Here is a 21,653-nt window from a genome sequence, read left to right on the forward strand (position 1 = left end):
TTTCTGCTTTCTTGGCTGTTTCTGTGTGTTTGGAGGTCTGTGACTCCATTCCAGACTGTAGAAAGGCTATGTAGCTTTTCTGTCCTTTCTTACTACAAAATTAGGGTATTTGACGAGTGCATTGTCTCTGAAAGACAATTACTTGATTTGATGATGTTCTTTCAGTCCATAAAGAATTGACGTCTCTTTGTATTCAGAACTGAACTTGGTATCTCCATTCATTCTCCAGTCTGCCTTATAGCAGGAAATGTACCACCATCGATGGAGCCTTACAATATAGAGCCTTACATCAGAAAACCAAGAAAGATAGTTTATACCACCCTCACCCTTTCCTCTCCCCATATTCCCTTCTTCACCAACTCATGTTGATTTTACTTTCTAAGTATCCCTTGAGTCCACCTACCTCCCTGTTTCCACTATTACCCCAGTAATCTAAGTAACTATCGTATTTTTAGAACTTTATTATGAACAGTAACACAAAGAATATGTAGAAAAAACTCATATAGTCTATTGATCAACATGAACACAGGGTGTGACTGCCATCCAGGTTAAGAAATGGACTATAATGAAAGTCCCATAGGCCCCCTCAAAATTCTTTGTAATTATTTCTCCTTACTTTTTCAAAGATAACCATCACTCTCTTGACTTTACAGGTAAAAGCTTCCTTTAAAAAGATTTTTTTTTAATCATTCAAACCTGTACTAAATGCAACCCATGCTTCCTTCCTTCCTCCTTTCCTCCTTTACTTTCTGTGTGTATCTTTTTATGTGTAACTCTCGCTCAAAATTCTATCTTGAGATTTACCTCTGTTGTTAACTTTAGCTATAGTTCATTTATTTTTATCGCAGTATAACATTTCATTGTATGAATATGCCATAATTTATTTATTCATTCTATTATTGATAGACATTTAGATTGTCTCCAGTTTTTAGCTATTATTTATTCTTGTCTTTTAATTTCTTTATAAATTTTTAAATCAACTTGTGAAAATCTGCCTGAAAAGAAAATTTCTTGTTAGAATTTTGATTAGGGTTGCATTAATTCTGTAATTAAGATGCAGTTTGCTGATTGGCATTTTATAACATTGAGTCTTCCATTCAATGGACATGGTATGTCCATTATTTTAATGCTGTTTTCTGCATAGAAGTTTTGTACATCTTTTTGTTAGTTATTCCTATATAGTTAATATTTTGTTACTGTAAATGATATATTTAAAAATTCTATTTTTAGGTAGTACATAGAGGATATTCAGAAATGCAGTTGGTTTTTGTTTATTAAACCCTATATCTAACAACTTTGTTAAGCTCATTTAATAATTTTAATAAATTATGTGTATGTTCTTTTAGATTCTTTACGAGTAATCATGTCACCATATAATGGCTTTGTCTAGTACTAATATAATGATACCAGCTATCTCTTGCATGATATACCTATTTCTACCTTTTATTTTCAACTCTTTTTTTTAATCACTTTTTATTTTGTGATCCAACAGCATATAGTTAGTTTTTTAAGAAATTTTACCTGACAGTGTTTAGTTTTAATTGGAGCATTTAGTTCTTTATATTTAATGTGTTTATTGAAATATATGGGTTTAAATCTACCCTCTTATGAAATACATTCTATTTATCTTACTTGCTAGTGTTCTTTTTTTCCTCTCAGTTGTTACCATCTTGTGCATTGGCTCTTTTTTAAAAAATTCTCTCCTCCACTGCTTTTTTATTAGCTTGGGAATTATACATTTTACTGGTTAACCTAGATATTACGTCAATTCTTTTTAAGAATTAATTAATTTTATTTTTGACTGCTCTAGGTCTTCATTTCTGTGCATGAACTTTCTCTAGTTGTGGTGGGTAGTGGCTACTCCCAAGTTGCAATACGGGGGCTTCTTAGAGTGGTGGTTTCTCTTGTTGCAGAGCACAGGTTCTAGGGCACTTGGGCTTCCATAGTTGTGGCACATGGACTCAGTAGTTGCTCGCAGGCTCTAGAGCACAAGCTCAGCAGGTGGGATTGCATGGGCTTAGTTGCTCCGCACCATGTGGGGTCTTCTGGACAAGGGACTGAACCTGTGTCCCCTGCATTGGCAAGTGGATTCTTAACCACTGAACCACCATTCACTCAGTTACGTCTGACTCTGCGACCCCACAGACTGTAGCCCTCCAGGCTCTTCTGTCCATGGAGTTGTCTAGGCAAGAATCCTGGAGTAGGTTGCCATTTCCTTCTTTTAGGGGATCTTCCTGACCCAGGGATCTAACCTGGGTCTCTTGCATTGCAGGTGGATTCTTTACCATCTGAGCCAACAGGGAAGCCCAATAAATCATTTCTTAGTCTCTTTTGCCTTGGGGCCCGGGTCCAGGCACCGGACCTCCACCCAGACAATTAGATTCACCTGCTCTGAACTTCTGATCAGGACATGGTGACCCAAAAAAACCGAGCGAAAATTTTCTGGCGATAGCAGCAGTAGCTGCAGCACCCAATTTCTGGGGGCTCCAAAAACAGTCGCGCAGATAGCAGTGTTGGGGTGCCTGGTGTTTATGGTACAAGTTGCTGCAGCTCATGTCAAATGTGACTGCGCAGTGGAAGAAAGGTACTTTTAATTCCAGAAGCATACATCTGGTGAGAAATTAATGACATCAGGAAGGTGTGAAAATATTCTCATTCACTTTGCTTTATTTGGATGTAACACACAGACTGAGAAAAACTTTCTCCCCCAAAGCATATACAGCTAATTTTTCAGAAATAAAGCTTGGGAATACTCGGATCATTGAGTCTTTTTTGAGATACTTCCCATGTTTCCTGTTGTTGGTTAGCTGAGAGTAGAGCATTAAGGTAACAATAGCTTCTTTTGTTGCAGGAGAATGATCCGTCTGTGAGACTGAAAATTGCATCATTGTTGGGTTTACTGTCAAAGACTGCAGGCTTTTCACCAGACTGCATTATGGACGATGCTATTAATATCCTGCAGAATGAAAGTAAGTTGAAGTTTAAAAGCTGTAGAGGGAATTCCCAGGTGGTCCAGTGATTAGGACTCTGCACTTCCACTGAAGGGGCAGGAGTTCCATCCCTGGTTGGAAAACTAAGATCCTCTGTGCCTCGCTGTGCAACCAAATAAATAAATAAAAGTTGTATAACTAGAGCAGAAATCTTTAGTTCCTTTTGTATAAAGTGTAGAGCAAAGTTTTGTTGTGTTGGTGGTTATTGAAAAGAAATTTGAGGATGACAGCAGCAGCAGTAAAACCATGTACATATATTTACCTTAGAGTTAAAATACAGGTTTGTCTCTTAATAGCTGTCATTTATTGACCTCTACTAAGACTGCTGCACAATTGCACTCATCTCTCATACTTTGAGCTAGTAAAGTAATGCTCAAAATTCTCCAAGCCAGGCTTCAGCACTACATGAACTGTGAACTTGCAGATGTTCAAGCTGGTTTTAGAAAAGGCAGAGGAACCAGAGATCAAATTGCCAGCATCCGCTGGATCATCGAAAAAACAAGAGAGTTCCAGAAAAACATCTATTTCTGCTTTATTGACTATGCCAAAGTCTTTGGCTGTATGGATCACAATAAACTGTGGAAAATTCTGAAAGAGATGGGAATACCAGACCACCTGACCTGCCTCTTGAGAAATCTGTATGCAGGTCAGGAAGCAACAGTTAGAACTGACATGGAACAACAGACTGGTTCCAAAAGGTCAAGGCTGTATATGGTCACCCTGCTTATTTAACTTATATGCAGAATACATCATGAGAAACACTGGGCTGGAAGAAGCACAAGCTGGAATCAAGATTGCTGGGAGAAATCTCAATAACCTCAGATATGCAGATGACACCACCCTTATGGCAGAAAGTGAAGAAGAATTAAAGAGCCTCTTGATGAAAGTGAAAGAAGAGAGTGAAAAAGTTCACTTAAAGCTCAACATTCAGAAAACGAAGATCATGGCATCCGGTCCCATCACTTCATGGCAAATAGATGGGGAAACAGTGGAAACGGTGACTGACTTTATTTTTTTGGGCTCTAAAATCACTGCAGATGGTGATTGCAGCCATAAAATTAAAAGATGCTTACTCCTTGGAAGGAAAGTTATGACCAACCTAGACAGCATATTAAAAAGCAGAGACATTACTTTGTCAACAAAGTTCCATCTAGTCAAGGCTATGGTTTTTACAGTAGTCACGTATGGATGTGAGAGTTGGACTATAGAGAAAGCTGAGCGCCGAAGAATTGATGCTTTTGAACTGTGGTGTTGGAGAAGACTCTTGAGAGTCCCTTGAACTGCAAGGAGATCCAACCAGTCCATCCTAAAATCAGTCCTGGGTGTTCATTGGAAGGACTGATGCTGAAGCTGAAACTCCAATATTTTGGTCATCTGATGCGAATTTGAAAATTTGACTCATTTGAAAAGACCCTGATGTTGGGAAAGACTGAAGGCAGGAGGAGAAGGGGATGACAGAGGATGAGATGGTTAGATGTCATGTCCATCACCGACTCAATGGATATGAGTTTGAGTAAACACCGGGAGTTGGTGATGGACAGGGAGGCCTGCCTTGCTGTGATTCATGGGGTTGCAAAGAGTTGGACACGACTGAGCGACTGAATTGAACTGAGCTGAAGAGCCATATACCTAAGATAGTTTACATATGACATAAGATAGATAATATTGTCCTTATTTTATAGGTGGGGAAACTGAAGCTCAGAGAAGTTAACTGACCTGCTCAAGGTTACAAGTCTGTAACAGAGTTGATGTTTTATTGACTGTGTCTACCAACCCAGCAGGGGCTTCCCGGGTGACTCAGTGGTAAAGGACCTGCCTTTACCAGCGGAGATGCAGGAGGCATAGATTTGATCTCTGGGTCGGGAAGATCCGCTGGAGAAGGGAATGGCTGCCCGCTTCAGTACTCTTGCCTGGAGAATCCCATGCATGAAGGAGTCTGGTGGACAGTTCATGGGGTTGCAAAGAGTCAGACATGACTGAACAACTAAGTACACACACCCACACCCTCACACACCCCCCTGGTCATGGGGTCCTCCACCATTTAGTTCCTATAAAAGCAGAAACTAAAGCAGACACTAGTTCCCAAGTCTCATATGTTGTTACCTTTTCTATTTGTTCCTTGTTGATGTGTACTAAACGTCTCAGTGTTTAGGTGAAAAGGAAAACTGTTTCACCATAAGAATTTTTTAAAATTATATTTGTCTTGTTTTATTTATGTACAAGATTTTCTAATAGAGTTAGTGCCTTATCACCTTGTTACTTATTCTGAAATTTAAAAAAAAGAAATCTTTTGCTGCTGTTTCTGAAAATATTTTAGTTTTGTTTGAATTGGTAGTAATTTCAAAAAATAGTTTTATTTCACTTTAGGGTATCCATATTTAAACAAATATGATTATTTAAATATTGGACAACAGTTTATTCTATAAACTTAAGAGGTTATAAGAATAATAAAGGGCTAGTGAACTTAAGAGATAATCTAAATTCATTTATTGTACAACTAATGATACAAATATAAGTGGCCCATTGGTTGATATTGAAAATATTTTTTGTAGAAACAACTTTATATTTAAATTTTAGTTGTATTGAATTTTGACCCAAGACTTACATTTCATAGAAAACAATCAAAATACCTTAAAAACTTTTTTTGACATTTATTGAAAGCTAATGTAATGATATTAAGGGAAAAATTAAAAAATATTCCTACTGCTACCATACAACTATTTGTTTTACATATTACCTTTTACTTACATAAGTTTTATATGGTTGTACTTACAGTGAATGTATTATTTTATCTTTTAGTATATTTACTTAACATTATATATAATTTTCCCATTTTTATACATTCAGTTCAGTTCAGTCTCTCAGTCATGTCCAATTCTTTGCGACCCCATGAATTGCAGCACGCCAGGCCTCCCTGTCCATCACCAACTCCCGAAGTTCACCCAAACTCATGTCCATCGAGTCGGTGATGCCATCCAGCCGTCTCATCCTCTGTCGTCCCCTTCTCTTCCTGCCCCCAATCCCTCTCATCATCAGGGTCTTTTCCAATGAGTCAGCTCTTCGCATGAGGTGGCCAGAGTACTGGAGTTTCAGCTTTAGCATCAGTCCTTCCAATGCACACCCGGGACTGATCTCCTTTCGAATGGACTGGTTGGATCTCCTTGCAGTCCAAGGGACTGTCAAGAGTCTTCTCCAACATCACAGTTCAAAAGCATCAATTCTTTGGTGCTCAGCTTTCTTCACAGTCCAACTCTCACGTCCGTACATGACCACAGGAAAAACCATAGCCTTGTCTAGACAGACCTTTGTTGGCAAAGTAATGTCTCTGCTTTTTAATACGGTATGTAGGTTGGTCATAACTTTCCTTCCAAGGAGTAAGTGTCTTTTAATTTCATGGCTGCAGTCACCATCTGCAGTGATTTTGGAGCCCAAGAAAACAAAGTCAGTCACCGTTTCCACTGTTTCCCCATCTATTTCCCATGAAGTGATGGGACCGGATGCTATGATCTTAGTTTTCTGAAAGCTTTAAGCCAATTTTTTCACTATCCTCTTTCACTTTTATCAAGAGTTCCTCTTCGCTTTCTGCTATAAGGGTGGTGTCATCTGCATAACTGAGGTTATTGATATTTCTCCCGGCAATCTTGATTTTATACATTACCTTGATAAAAATTAGGGTGTTGATAATATATTAAATATTTCTTTGCTCTTATAGTTAGTGGCAAAAAAATATTTCTTTTAAAAGCACCAATGCAATTGTATTGCCTCAATATCCCTTTTTTCCCTGGAAAGTTCTTATATGAGCTATATTTGGAAGAATTTCTTACTTATTGATTGGGGATTTCATAGAGTCATAGACTGTTTGAGATATAAATGGCCTTATAGTGATCATCTTGTCTAATTGCTTCATTTTGCAGATGACAAGACTGTTAAGAACCAGAGAGATGAAATGAGTTGAAGTGAGTTGGTCTAGCTAAAAGTAGTAGCAGAATTGCAAACTTAGTGTGGTGCTCTTTCTTATGGGCTACAATTTAACTAAAAACACTTTATCTCTGAAACAGAAACATTAGAAGAGAGACTTAATTTTAAATCATTCTAGCCAAATTATGCAATATTCATGAAAATAGCTGTTTTACTTTTTTTAAGTAGTCTAATGTTTCTTATTTAATTGTTAGAGATCTGGTCTAGGACTCCTGGTTTCCTGTTCCTGGCCCACCTAGATTCATAGAAGATAGAATTGGAAGGGACCATAAGTTTCATCTAGTTCAAACCCTTAGTTTCAAGGCTGAGGAAGATGAACTCCAGGGAATTAAAGTGACTGCTGAAGTCACTTTATATTTGCATCTTAAAATTAAGAGTTTTCCGATTATGAGTCTAAATATTATCAAATCCAAGACTGTGGTCTGCACCTTGGACCAGAAGTCTTTAAGTTCATCAAATGCATGAATTTTATAACTGTTTGGCAAGCATTGCTTCTCTAGTACATGCTACACCACTAATGATAATGTCAAGCTTGTTTTAGAGGAGGTATAATTAGCGTACTGTGGGAGCAGAGGAGAGAATGGGATCAGTGCTGACTGGTGGGCTCTAGAAAGGCTTAGTGAAAAGGTAGGTTTGGAAAGTCCAAATCCTCCAAATTTGGGGAAGGGTGATACCAAGAAGGAACATGATGATAGAAGATAGAAGACTGGCAAAGTATAAGAGATGCTTGAAGAACTGAGTTGTTTGAGAGATCGATAGGAAGGAAGTAAGGGGCTTTTGGAAGAAAAACATTGGTAAAATGTTCTGAAGCCAAAGGGTAGTAGTCTTGAGTGCTGAGGATTTTAAATGTTATTTTGTAGGCAGTGGATACCTAGTTCTCCTTGAACAAGGTATGAAGTGATCAAGTCTAGTTTTATAAGGATAATTTAGTGGTTGTGTGGAATTTGCTCTGATGAACTGGGTGGTTTAGAGAAGAAATGTGCAGGATTCATTTATTCTTGTGGCTATGCTATGCTATGCTAAGTCACTTCAGTTGTGTCCGACTCTGTGTGACCCCATAGACGGCAGCCCACCAGGCTCCCCCGTCCCTGGGATTCTCCAGGCAAGAACACTGGAGTGGGTTGCCATTTCCTTCTCCAATGCATGAAAGTGAAAAGTGAAAAGTGAAAGTGAAGTTACTCAGTCGTGTCTGACTCTTAGCGACTCCATGGACTGCAGCCTACCAGGCTCCTCCATCCATGGGATTTTCCAGGCAAGAGTACTGGAGTGGGGTGCCATTGCCTTCTCCGATTCTTGTGGCGATGTCCATCTAACCCGAACTTACAGTGTAGGCCTGGAACTCAGCGGAGAGACCGGGATTTAAGATTTAGATTAGATTTATGATTTATTAGAGGCAAGAGTTAAGTTCAAAAAGGTCTAGCTGTCTTTTTACGGTTGTCATGCAGAATCATCTTTTTTAAGAAATAAATTTTAGAGCAGTATGGTGGTATTGATTTCTTCACCTCTCTTTTATTACCTTCTTTTCTCTTTGTGACCTCTTTCATATTGGAGACTTACCTTTCCTTTTTTAATCTATTCAACTTAAAAAAAATTATTATATTCTTATTGAAATATAAGATTTACAGTGTTACTTTGCGACCCCATGGACTGCAGCACATCAGGCCTCCCTCTCCATCATCAACTCCCAGAGCTCACACAAACTCATGTCCATTAAGTCAGCGATACCATCCAACCATTTCATCCTCTGTTGTCCCCTTCTCCTTCTGCCTTCAATCTTTCCCAGCATGAGGGTCTTTTCAAATGAGTCAGTTCTTCACATCAGGTGGCAAAGTATTGGAGTTTTAGCTTTAGCATCAGTCCTTCCAATGAATACTCAGGACTGATTTCCTTTAGGATGGACTGGTTGGATCTCCTTGCAGTACAGAGGACTCTCAAGAGTCTTCTCCAATACCACAGTTCAAAAGCATCAATTCTTCCGCACTCAGCTTTCTTTATAATCTCTCATGTCCATACATGACTACTGGAAAAACCATAGCTTTGACCAGACAGACCTTTGTTGGCAAAGTAATGTCTCAGCTTTTGAATATGCTGTCTAGGTTGGTCATAGCTTTTCTTCCAAGGAGCAAGAGTCTTTTAATTTCCTGGCTGCAGTCACCACCTGCAGTAATTTTGGAGCCCAAAAAAATAAAGACTCTCACTGTTTCCATTATTTCCCCATCTATTTCCCATGAAGTAATGGGACCAGATGCCATGATCTTAGTTCTCTGAATGTTAAGTTTTAAGCCAGCTTTTTCACTCTCCTCTTTCACTTTCATCAAGAGGCTCTTTAGTTCTTCTTTACTTTCTGCTATAGCGTGGTATCATCTGCATATCCGAGATGACATTATTGATATTTCTTCCAGGCATCTTGATTCCAGCTTGTGCTTCATCTAGCCTGGCATTTCTCATGATGTACTCTGCATAGAAGTTAAATAAGCAGGGTGACAATATACAACCTTGAGGTACTCCTTTCCTGATTTGGAACCAGTCTGTTGTTCCACATCCAGTTCTAACTGTTGCTTCTTGACCTGCATACAGATTTCTCAGGAGGCAGGTCAGGTGGTCTGATATTCCCATCTCTTTAGAATTTTCCACACAGTTCAAAGGCTTTGGCATAGTCAGTAAAACAGAAGTAGATGTTTTTCTGGAACTCTCTTGCTTTTTACATGATCCAGCGGATGTTGGCAATTTGGTCTCTGGTTCCTCTGCCTTTTCTAAATCCAGCTTGAACATCTGAAGTTCATGGTTCACGTACTGTTGAAGCCTGGCTTGGAGAATTTTGAGTATTACTTTGCTAGTGTATGAGATGAGTGCAGTTGTGTGATAGTTTGAGCATTCTTTGCCATCGTGTTTCTTAGGGATTGGAATGAAAACTGACCTTTTCCAGTCCTGTGGTCACTGTTGGGTTTTCCAAATTTGCTGGCATATTGAGTGCAACACTTTCACAGCATCATCTTTTAGGATTTGAAATAGTTCAACTGGAATTCCATCACCTCCACTAGCTTTGTTTGTAGGGAAGCTTCCTAAGGCCCACTTGACTTCACATTCCAGGATGTCTGCTCTAGATGAGTGATCACACCATCGTGATTATCTGGGTTGTGAAGATCTTTTTGTATAGTTCTTCTGTTTATTCTTGCCACCTCTTCTAATATCTTCTGCTTCTGTTAGGTCCATACCATTTCTGTCCTTTATTGTGCCCATCTTTGCATGAAATGTTCCCTTGGTATCTCTAATTTTCTTGAAGAGATCTCTAGTCTTTCCCATTCTATTGTTTATCTCTATTTCTTTGCACTGATCACTGAAGAAGGCTTTCTTATCTCTCCTTGCTATTCTTTGGAACTGTGCATTCAAATGGGTATATCTTTCCTTTTTTCCTTTGCCTTTCACTTCTCTTCTTTTGATAGCTATTTGTAAGACCTCCTCAGACAACCATTTTGCATTTCTTTTTCTTGGGGATGGTCGTGATCCCTGTCTCCTTTACAATGTCACAAACCTCCATCCATAGTTCTTCTGGCACTCTGTCTATCAGATCTAATCCCTTGAATCTATTTCTCTATTTCCTTACCTGTATAATCGTAAGGAATTAGATTTAGGTCACACCTGAATGGTCTAGTGGCTTTCCTTACTTTCTTCAATTTAAGTCTGAATTTGGCAATAAGGAGCTCATGATCTGAGCCACAGTCAGCTCCTGGTCTTGTTTTTGCTGACTGTATAGAGCTTCTTCATCTTTGGTTGCAAAGAATATAATCAGTCTGACTTTGGTATTGACCATCTGGTGATGTCCATGTGTAGAGTCTTCTCTTGTGTTGTTGGAAGAGAGTGTTTGCTGTGATCAGTGTGTTCTCTTGGCAAAACTCTGTTAGCCTTTGCCCTGCTTCATTCTGGAATCTAAGGCCAAATTTGCCTGTTACTCTGGGTATTTCTTGACTTCCTACTTTTGCATTCTAGTCTCCTATAATGAAAAGGACATCTTTTTGGGGTGTTAGTTTAATAAAGTCTTTTAGGTCTTCATAGAAGTCTTCAACTTCAGCTTTTTCAGCATTACTGGTAGGGGCATAGACTTGGATTACTGTGATATTGAATGATTTGCCTTGGAAATGAACAGAGATCATTCTATCATTTTTGAGATTGCATCCAAGTACTGCATTTCAGACTCTTTTGTTGACTATAATGGGCTACTCCGTTTCTTCTAAGTGATTCTGTCCACAGTAGTAGATAAAATGGTCATCGGAGTTAAATTCACCCGTTCTAGGCCATTTTAGTTCACTGACTCCTAAAAGACCTGTGTTCATTCTTGCCATCTCCTGTTTGACCACTTCCAATTTGCCTTGATTCATGCACCTAACATTCCAGGTTCCTATGCAGTATTGCTGTTTATAGCATCGGATTTTACTTCCATCACCAGTCACATGCACAACTGGGTGTTGTTTTTGCTTTGGCTCCATCTCTTCATTCTCTGGAGTTATTTCTCCACTGATCTCTGGTAGCATATTGGGTACCTACCCACCTGGGGAGTTCATCTTTCAGTTTCCTATCTTTTTGCCTGTTCATGGGGTTCTCGAGGCAAGAATACTAAAGTCCCTTCTCCAGTGGGCCACGTTTTGTCAGAACTCTCCACCATGACCCGTCCATCTTGGGTAGTCCTACATGGCGTGGCTCATAGTTTCATTGAGTTAGATAAGGCTGTGGTCCATGTCGTCAGATTGGCTATATTTATAATTATTATTATTATATATTATCTTTATTATATTTCCTTCCTTTCCTCACGTAGCATCTGCCAGATTTGATCTTTTCTGTCATAATTTTTAGAGGAAAAAAACTCTACTTCAGTGGTTGATTAGCCAGTTGTATAGCATAGGGAAGGACGTAGAGGTCCAGCTACTTCTTATAGAAACTTTAAACAAATCCATTCCTCACTCCATTTTGGGGTGTTTTATGGTTGGTTTTTTTCTTTTCTTTTAAATCTATGATTCCTGATTCTTGCTTGGCATATGGCTGGAATTTATTTGCTCTGTTGTGACTCCCTCCTCAGTAGGCATTTAGATTTGACTTCTCAGTTTGCCATAGACTTTTTCATTTGCTTGCCATCTCTGAAAAATTTGTTGACTTTTCTCATCTGCTTACTATTCTTCTATTTTCTTAGTCCTTGTACGTTTATACTTTTAAAGTTTCTTTATATGTTAATGAGGTTTTAAGAAAGAATTAGTGATAAACAGAGGTGTTCAATCTAGTGTGTCTTACTGGAAGTGTTTTTAAGAGGTGATTGTTCCCAGTGTTTTATAAGCTTTTTATTTTTTAAGATTTAGTTGTTTATATTTCATTATCATTTTTGAAATTTGTTTTGCATCTATATTATGAATTTCTTAATGTTTTTCTTAAGTGGACAGTTATTTTTTTTAGTTAAAATTAATTTAAAGAGACTATATTAGTAATAGTAAAAGGAAATTAATGTCATCAACATAGTAACTATATTTTTTATTTTGTTCTTTAAAATATAGTCATGCATACCTCTGAGATATTGCAGATTCTGTTCCAGATGATCACAGTAAATTAAATATTGCAGTAAAGCGAGTCATCCGTTTTTGATTTCCCAGTGCAGATAAAAGTAATGTCTATAGTATACTATAGTTTATTGTGTGCAATAGCATTATGTCTAAAAAGAATGTGCTACCTTAATACTGTACTGATAAAAAATGTTAACCATAATCTGAGCCTTTAGCAAGTTGTAATCTTTTTGCAATAGTAACATCAAAAATCATTGACCACAAATCACCATAACAAATATAACAATGAAAGTTTGACATACTGCAAGAATTACCAAAAGGTGACAGAAACATGAAGTGAGAATGCTGTTGAAAAATGGTGTAGAAGACTTGCTTAATGAGCAGGATTGAGGCAAACCTTCAATTTATAAGAAATATAGTATAGTATTTACAAGTGAAGTTGCTCAGTCATGTCCGACTCTTTGCGACCCCATGGATGGTAGCCTACCAGGCTCCAGGTCCATGGGATTTTCCAGGCAAGAATACTGCAGTGGGCTGCCGTTTCCTTCTCCAGGGGATCTTCCCAACCCAGAGATCGAACCTGGGTCTCCTGCATTGCAGACAGACGCTCTACCGTCTGAGCCACTAGGGAAGCCTGTATCTACAAAGTGCAGTAAAATGAAGCTCAATAAAACAAAGTATGTCTGTAGAAGGTTATTAACATAAAAATGATTTTCTGCATGCCTCTTGTATACCACTAGCATAGAACCATAGAACCATATTTTGAAACAAAGAAGAGAATCTGGTTAAGGTGATTGACAGTGATTTACTTGGAATTGTCTGTTTGCTCATTTATTAAGCATCCGTTAAGCACGTAATGAGGCATGCTAGATTCTGAGAATACAAAGGTGAATAAAGCATAGTCCTTGCCCTTAAGGATCTTTCAGTTTCCTGGTTTTGTCTGATATGCAAATAAGTATTATAAAGTTACAGTTTATGTCAAGAGTTCAGTGGAAGCATGAACGAAGAAATGGTCAGTATTTCTAGGGAAAGAGCGAAAAGCACCATACAGGAGGTGACATTTCAAGATTAGGAGGTGCTCTCTGGGGAGTAGGGTTGAGAATGGAGCAGAATGTAGATGAAAGCATTCTAGGTAGGGAAGTGGGCTGAGCAAAGATAGGGGGACATGGATCATAAGTAATTGGGAAAAAGGAGGCTAGGGAAACCTGAAAGAGATGAGGCTAATAGATAAAGTAGGGAGGACTAGGCATCGTGGAGGGACTAGTATGTATGTATGTCCTGCTAAGGAATTTAGACTTTATTTTGAAGGCAGTGAAAAGCCTTTGAATTAGTCAAGCATTGAACATTTTTGGAGCACTGTGTTGCATCCTGTGGAGGACTCAAATTTTTAGACATGATCCCTTTAGGAACTTAGCTTTTAGTTGAGGAAATCAAGAATCAAACAGCAGAACTCAGTTGACAAAAATCTTCATTCTTTATACCCAAGTAAATTTAGTTTCTATAGTAATCTCCTTTTGAAATTCTAAAACCTAACTTTCCATCTTCCTTTCTAGAGTCTCATCAAGTCCTTGCTCAACTGTTGGACACTTTGCTTGCAATTGGCACTAAACTGCCAGAGAATCAAGCTATCCAGATGCGATTAGTTGATGTAGCCTGCAAGGTAAGAATATAATGGTTAGACACAGGGTTGCTTCTTTATTGAACAGTTTTGCATTATCTGGAGAAATGAAACAAGCTGTCAGATCTGCTTACCTCCATCCTAAGGCTATAATTGAGAATTGCCAAAGACTCTTAAATGGCTTTAAGAACTGCTTCATTTTTTGTTTGTTTCTTGATGTTGGATTAGGAACAAAGTTGAGTAACTTGTTATAAAATGAACTTCCTCACTGTCCCAAAAGAAATGAAAATAATTATAGGAACTACCATGTATTCCATGCCTAACATATGCTCTCTGCTTATTATGGTACTATTTTTTACCTTTTTGAAAGAAAAGTAATTTTATTCCTATGGTGTATACTCATTGTTAAAAACAAAATTAACTAATACGGAAATAAAATAAGTGACAGCCATTCCATCTTTCCCTCCTAAGCCCTCTTCTCAGGCATAACACCTCCCAACAGTTTGGAATTATGATTCTTTCATTTGTTCCTCATAGTCCTTTAGGGAAGTGCTGTTATATCTCTTTTACTAAGATGGGAATTGAGGTTGAAGGAGTTTAGTTTGTCCAAGTTTTCATACTTAGGAAGTTGCAGAACCAGGGCATAAACTCTTTTCTGATTCCAAAGCCAAATTCTTTTTAATTTTGAACTTTTAATTAGCTTTCTTTTGTGCAAACCTTGTAGAATTGGCTTTACTTTTCATCTTTTTGATAAAATTTGTTTTGAGAATATAAGGAGACAAATACGTTTGAATTGTGGAAGGGTTACATTCATGGAATTAGAAAACTATTTCTTAACCCCAGGAAAGAGTATTTCATTTATCTTAATAAACAATGACAACAACAACAAAAAACCCCAGAACACTTTGAGAAGTACAGTATTAAAAGCTTAAGTGGGAGAAAACTAGGGATTACATGATTGAGAGAGTAAGTACGTCTTCCATGTGAGAGAATATATGTATCTAGGAGGTTGTGCTTATAAGAGAGGTGTTTTACTTGGTGGATTATTCTGCTTGAAGCAATAGTTTCTTAAATTTGTTCTCAAGAAATCTTTTATTATAAAAATTTATACTCATGGAAATTTGGAAAGAAGTATAAAGAAAGAACTACATTCATAATTCACTATGTAAAGGCATCCATTATTATTAGCCTTTTGATGTGTCTGTCCTGATTTTTTTTTCTGTATACAGATTGTTTGCTTTTCTTTTTCCACATATAGCTATAATCATATTCTGTATTCAGTTTTGCTTTTTGACTAACATAACAAGTATTTTCTTTATATTGTAAATGTTTTATAAATATTTTTAATGGATGCATGATATTTTGTCCAGTAATCAAGCCATAGTTTGTCCTAACCATTCTCTTATTAGTGGACATTTATATTGTAGCCATTTTAAAAAATAGTAAATAATACCACACAATGAATGTGATTAGTCTAAAGTATTTCCTGTATCTAAGGTTATTTCCTAAACATACATTGTCACAGTAGAATCACTGGATGAAAGCATTTAGAATTTTTGTTTTTTTCCTAAGGCTTTTGGTACTTTTGGCAAATCGTTTTCTACAATATTCTAGTTTAAGCCTATCCACAGTATATGAGAGTGCATAATTTCACATATTATTCTAGCATTTGGATATTAATGTTTAAAAGCAAGATGTAAACCTGTTAATTTGGTAAGAAGGAAATGGTATTTCATTTTAAAATTTTTCCTATTTTTTCTTCATTTGTATGTCCTGTCTTCAGTTCAGTTCACTTCAGTCACTCAGTCGTGTCTGACTCTTTGCAGTCCCATGGCCTGAAGCACGCCAGGCCTTCCTGTCCATCACCAACTCCTGGGGTTTACTCAGATTCATGTCCATTGAGTCGGTGATATCATCCAACCATCCTCTGTCGTCCCCTTCTCCTCTCGCCTTCAATCTTTCCCAACATCAGGGTCTTTTCAAATGAGTCAGTTCTTCTCATCAGGTGGCCAAAGTATTGGAGTTTCAGCTTTAGTATCAGTCCTTCCACATGAATATTCAGAACTAATTAACTTTAGGATTGACTGGTTGGATCTCCTTGCAGTTCAAGGGACTCTCAAGAGTCTTCTCTGATACCACAGTTCAAAAGCATCAATTCTTCCACACTCAGCTTTCTTTATAAACTCTCATGTCCATACATGACTACTGGAAAAACCATAGCCTTGACTAGATGGACCTTTGTTGGCAAAGTAATGTCTCTGCTTTTTAATATGCTGTCTAGGTTGGTCATAGCTTTTCTTCCAAGGAGCAAGCGTCTTTTAATTTCATGGCTGCAATCACCATCTGCAGTGATTTTGGAGCCCCCAAAAATAAAGACTCTCACTGTTTCCATTACTTCCCTATCTATTTGCCATGAAGTGATGGGACCAGATGCCATGATCCTAGTTTTCTGAATGTTGAGTTTTAAGCCAACTTTTTCACTCTCTTCTTTCACTTTGATCAAGAGGCTCTTTAGTTGTTCTTCACTTCTTGCCATAAGGGGGGTATCATCTGCATATCTGAGGTTATTGATATTTCTCCTGGCACCCTTGATTCCAGCTTGTGCTTCATCTAGCCTGGCATTTCTCATGATGTACTCTGCATAGAAGTTAAATAAGCAGGGTGACAATATACAGTCTTGACGTACTCCTTTTTCTATTTGGAACCAATCTGTTGTTCCATGTCCAGTTCTAACTGTTGCTTCTTGACCTGAATACAGATTTCTCAGGAAACTGGTCAGATGGTTTGGTATTCCCATCTCTTTAAGAATTTTCCACAGTTTGTTGTTATCGACACAGTCAAAGGCTTTGGCATAGTCAATAAAGTGGATGTTTTTTCTGGAACTCTCTTGCTTTTTTGATGATCCAATGAATGTTGGCAATTTGATCTCTGGTTCTGTCTTGGGAATGAACTTTTCATGTTCTTTTCTAGTTTTTCATATGGATTTTTTGTGCGTTTCTTCACCATTTGTAGAGGATCATAACTGGGTAGAAATTTGAACTATTTGGAAATGGCATATCTGCCACAAGCTTTTGCAAATTCAAGTAAATAAAGACTGTCTATGATTCATAGCTATAGTTACTGTTTCTCTTGCCTAATGCTATTTTGTCTGTGATTTTTGTCATACAGTGATCTTTGAGATATGATTCACCTTAAAATAACATTCCCCCTTTTAATAGAAATAATGCAGAGTATGTTTCCAACTAAAACCACAAATATGTGGAAATTAAACAACATGCTCCTATTTAACCAATGAGTCAGAGAGGAAATCAGCAGGTAAATTAGAAAATACTTTGAGGTGAATGAATGAAGACCCTGTGTACCAAAATTGGGCTGCAGCTACTGCATGCTTAGAGGTACATTTATAGCAATTAGTATCCATAGTAAAAAAGAAGAAAGATCTCATTCCAGTACCTTATTCTTTTATCTAAGATGCTGGATAAAGAAGAACATATTAAATATAAAAGCATGCAGAAGGAAGGAAATAAGAAAGACTAGAGTGGAAATTAATGAAATCAAGAGTAGAAAAACTGTAGAGAAAAATCAAAGAATCAAAAGCTTGTTCTTTGTAAAGATCAACAAAATTGAGAAACCTTTATTTTTGAAAGGAAAAAAAGAAGGTTCAAAGTACTAGAATTATAAATGAAAAGAGGCTATTTCTGCTGACCTGACAGAAATGAAAAGGATTATAAAAAAATACTATGAACAATTTTATGCCAATAAATTAGATAACTTATGTAAAATGCACAAATTCCTACTAATCCTACAAAGATACAAACTGTGAAAACTATCTCAGGGAGTAGACAATCCAAATATGCTTATAACAAGTAATTAAATTAGTAATGAAAAAAAACAAAAACTTACCTACAAAGAGAAGCTCAGGCCCACATGGCTTTGAATCAAACATTTTAAATAAGAATTTCATACCAATTCTTCACAGATTTTCCTAAGAAGTAGAAGAGAAGCAGCATTTCTCCACTGATTCTATCAGAGACATTTTAAGAAAAGCCAGATATGTTCTAGAGAACTTATTGGATAAGAAGCCAGTTAGGATGTTATTGCACTGGGCTTCCCTTATGGCTCAGATAGTAAAGGATGTTATTGTAGTAACCTACATGAAAGGTTATAGTAGTTTGAATTAAAGTGATGGAAAGATGGAAAGATATGGATAGATTTGAGAAATATTTAGGAAGTAAGATTGGCAGGACTTGATAACTGGTTGAGCATGGAGTGACGGTGAAGGAATTGCTGAGGATATTTCCCGTTTCCAGCTTATGTGCCAGATTAGATGGTGGTGCCTTTCACTCAGAGAATTCTGGGAAAGCATTAGGTTGGATATGGGACAAAGTCCAAATAACCCAACAATTTCAAACTTACTAAAAAAAATTAAGAAAATAGTACAAGAGATTTCCATATACCCTTCTTTTTGATTCATCAATCATTAGCATTCTCCCGCATTTGCTTTATCATTCTCTCTCTATGTTGGGGGCTTACCTGATAGCTCAGTTGGTAAAGAATCTGCCTGCAATGAGGGAGACCTGGGTTCGATCCCTGAGTTGGGAAGATCCCCTGGAGAAGGGAAAGGCTACCCACTCCAGTGTTCTGGCCTGGAGAATTCCAAGGACTGTATAGTCCATGGGGTCGCAAAGAGTTGGACAGGACTGAGCAACTTTCACTTTCACTCTCTATATATTTTACCGAACCATTTAAGAGCAAATTGCAGACATTACACTTCTTTTCCACTAAATACTTAACTTTTTATTTCTTAAGAAGGAGGAAATCATTTTTATAAACCTAGTTTTCAAAATCAGGAAATTTAACTCTGGATTTTGTCTGTTTGTTTTTTTGACTGTGCGATCTGTGAGATCTTAGTTCCCCAACCAGGGATTGAACTCATGTGCCCTGCAGTGGAAACATGGAATCCTATACTGGACTGCCAGGAAATTCCCAGGAAATTTAACTTTGATATAATGCTAATCTGTAGTAGTATTAGACTTTATTCAAATTCTACCTATTGTCTTTTATATTATATTTTATATAAATTTTTCTTTTCTGGTCCAGAATCACATGTTGCATTTAGTTTTCATGTCCCTGTTTTCTTTAATCTGGAACAGTCTCTCAGGCTATCTTTGTCTTTCATGGCCTTAACTTGAAGAGTATAGGCTGTTTACTTTATAGAATGTCTTTTTTTTTTTTTTTTAAGTTTTGGCTGCACTGGGTCTTCGTTGCTGCCTGTGGGCTTTCTCCAGTTGCAGCTTTCAGGCTCTAGAGGGCAAAGTCAGTAGTTGTGACACACAGGCTTAGCTGCTGCAGAGCATGTAAGATCTTGCCAGACCAGGAATCAAACTGGTCTCCCTTGCATTGCAAGGTGGATTCTTAACCGCTGGACCACCAGTAAATCCCTAGAATGTCTTTCAGCCTGGGTTTATCTGGTATATCCTCTGTTTAGATTCAAATTACACGTTTTGGTGGGAATAATACATAAATAATACTGTGTCCTTCTCGGTGCATCATATCATAAGGCACACGTGAGGTCTGACTCATTATTGGTGTTAACTTTGATACGTGGTTAAGGTAGTGTCTGCCAGGTTTTTCATTATAGAGTTGTTATTTCCTCCTGTGATTAATGAGTAATTTGTGGGGAGATACTTTGAGATAATGTAAATGTCCTCTTCCCCATCAAACTTTTATTCTCTATTTTAGCAACTATTAATAAATCTTGCTGAGTCATTTATAACTCTGATTATTGCAAAATGGTGATATTCTGATGCTGTTATTCCATCTCTATTTTTTACTTGGCATGCTATTGTAAGAAAGTTTTCTTTCCCTCTCTTTCCCTCCCTCCCTTCTTATCAATCTCCTAATTTATTCAAAATATAATCTGTTCTATCCTTATTATTTTTTGAAGTTCATATTGTTCATTTGTATATTTTTAAAATACAAAATATCAATCTGTCATATTTTTTGTTTCATAGTAGGAAGAAAGTCATGATTTTGGGTATTCTTAACATCTCAAAATTCATCTCTGTCAGTAATTATTATTCTGTCAGTAATCCTTTGAGGTACTGTGTGCTGTGTTATGCTTAGTTGCTCAGTTGTATTCAACTCTTTGCAACCCCATGGAGTGTAGCCCACCAGGCTCCTCTGTCCATGGGATCCTCCAGGCAAGAATACTGGAGTGGGTTGCTGTGCCCTCCTCCACGGATCTTCCTAACCCAAGGATCGAACCCAGGTCTCCCACATTGCAGGCAGATTCTTTACTGTCTGAGCCACTAAGGAAGCCTAAGAATTCTGGAGTGGGTAGCCTATCCTTTCTCCAGGGAATCTTCCTGACCCAGGAGTCGAACGAGGGTCTCCTGCATTGCAGGCAGATTGTTCACCAGCTGAGCTATTGTACAGCTAATCCTCATTTGATAGATGATGAGATTTAAATTTGGCCAGGAAATTACTAAGTCTTTTCTTCTGTAGAATCTGCATAACTGAAATTGGAGGTCTTCTACTTTGTTTCTTATTCATGAAGATTTTTCTAGGGAATAAATATCTGGTCATTTTTGTATATATGGCTTCCTTAAAGCCTAGTTTAATTCTTTGTTTCTCTTTTTCTATCTCATCTCTTCTGGTCTCTGTATTTCTTTTTTGTTCCTTTAATTCTGTGGCAAAAGTACATTAAGCTCTCCAGGCAACAGAAACATGGCAGCATTTTAACATTTATCAAATACTACCTGAGCAAATATTATATGTTCTTTTGTTAGGAGAGGTTGTCTCTTAGAATAATTTCCATTGTTTGGTATGTTAAATTTTTATCTGTGCTTAAAAATAATCCATGTTAATGGGAATTCCTTGATGGTCCAGTGGTTAGAACTCATTGCTTTCACTGTTGTGGCCCAGCTTCAATCCCTGGTTGGCTACTAAGATATCACAAGCTGTGCGGTGCTCAGCAACGCCCCTCCCAAAAAAAAAGAAAGAAAAAAAATCCATATTGAAACTGAATGAGTCAGTAAGTTATTTTTGTCTTATGTAACCTCATTCTTGGATTTTCTTGACATACTTAATCATTGATTTTTTATTCTTTTAACAGTAGTTTTAAACTGATTGGTTTAGCTTATTTTTGACGTGGATTAGTCTTATTGGGGATGTGGTTTGCTTACTCCATGAATATAGAAATGATGGTATTTTAATGGCCTAGGTAAAGCACCAAAATAGCATCATCTGCAGAGCAGGCACTGGGCATCTATTAGTGATGATATCTGTGATGTAAGTAGTGACCTGTGGGGGAAGGATATCATAAAACTAATTGCTGCCCCAAGGGTGTGATTTAGATTTACCGTTTCTTTGAGGCTAACACTCAGTGTGCAGTAACAGGCTAGTTATGCGTCAGTGTTGCCTTGGTTACCTTAATAGGAACTAGAAGACTTTAGTTTGTTGTTTGAAAATCAAATAAAGTATTTGTAATAATGGTAGCAACCTTCTAGGGGATGGTGATTC

General features: G+C 37.5%; 1 protein-coding gene across 1 annotated transcript in view; it reads left to right on the forward strand.

The window, feature by feature from the left end:
* Window positions 1-21,653, forward strand: part of INTS4 (integrator complex subunit 4) — a 111,264-nt gene that overhangs the window by 13,624 nt on the left and 75,987 nt on the right. Inside the window, exons 3-4 of the mRNA XM_006077388.3 lie at window positions 2,852-2,969; window positions 14,065-14,171. Coding sequence (XP_006077450.1) covers window positions 2,852-2,969; window positions 14,065-14,171 — 225 coding nt within the window. The remainder of the gene's footprint in view (window positions 1-2,851; window positions 2,970-14,064; window positions 14,172-21,653) is intronic.

Source organism: Bubalus bubalis, chromosome 5 (genome assembly GCF_019923935.1).
Source record: "Bubalus bubalis isolate 160015118507 breed Murrah chromosome 5, NDDB_SH_1, whole genome shotgun sequence".
Lineage (NCBI taxonomy): Eukaryota > Metazoa > Chordata > Mammalia > Artiodactyla > Bovidae > Bubalus > Bubalus bubalis.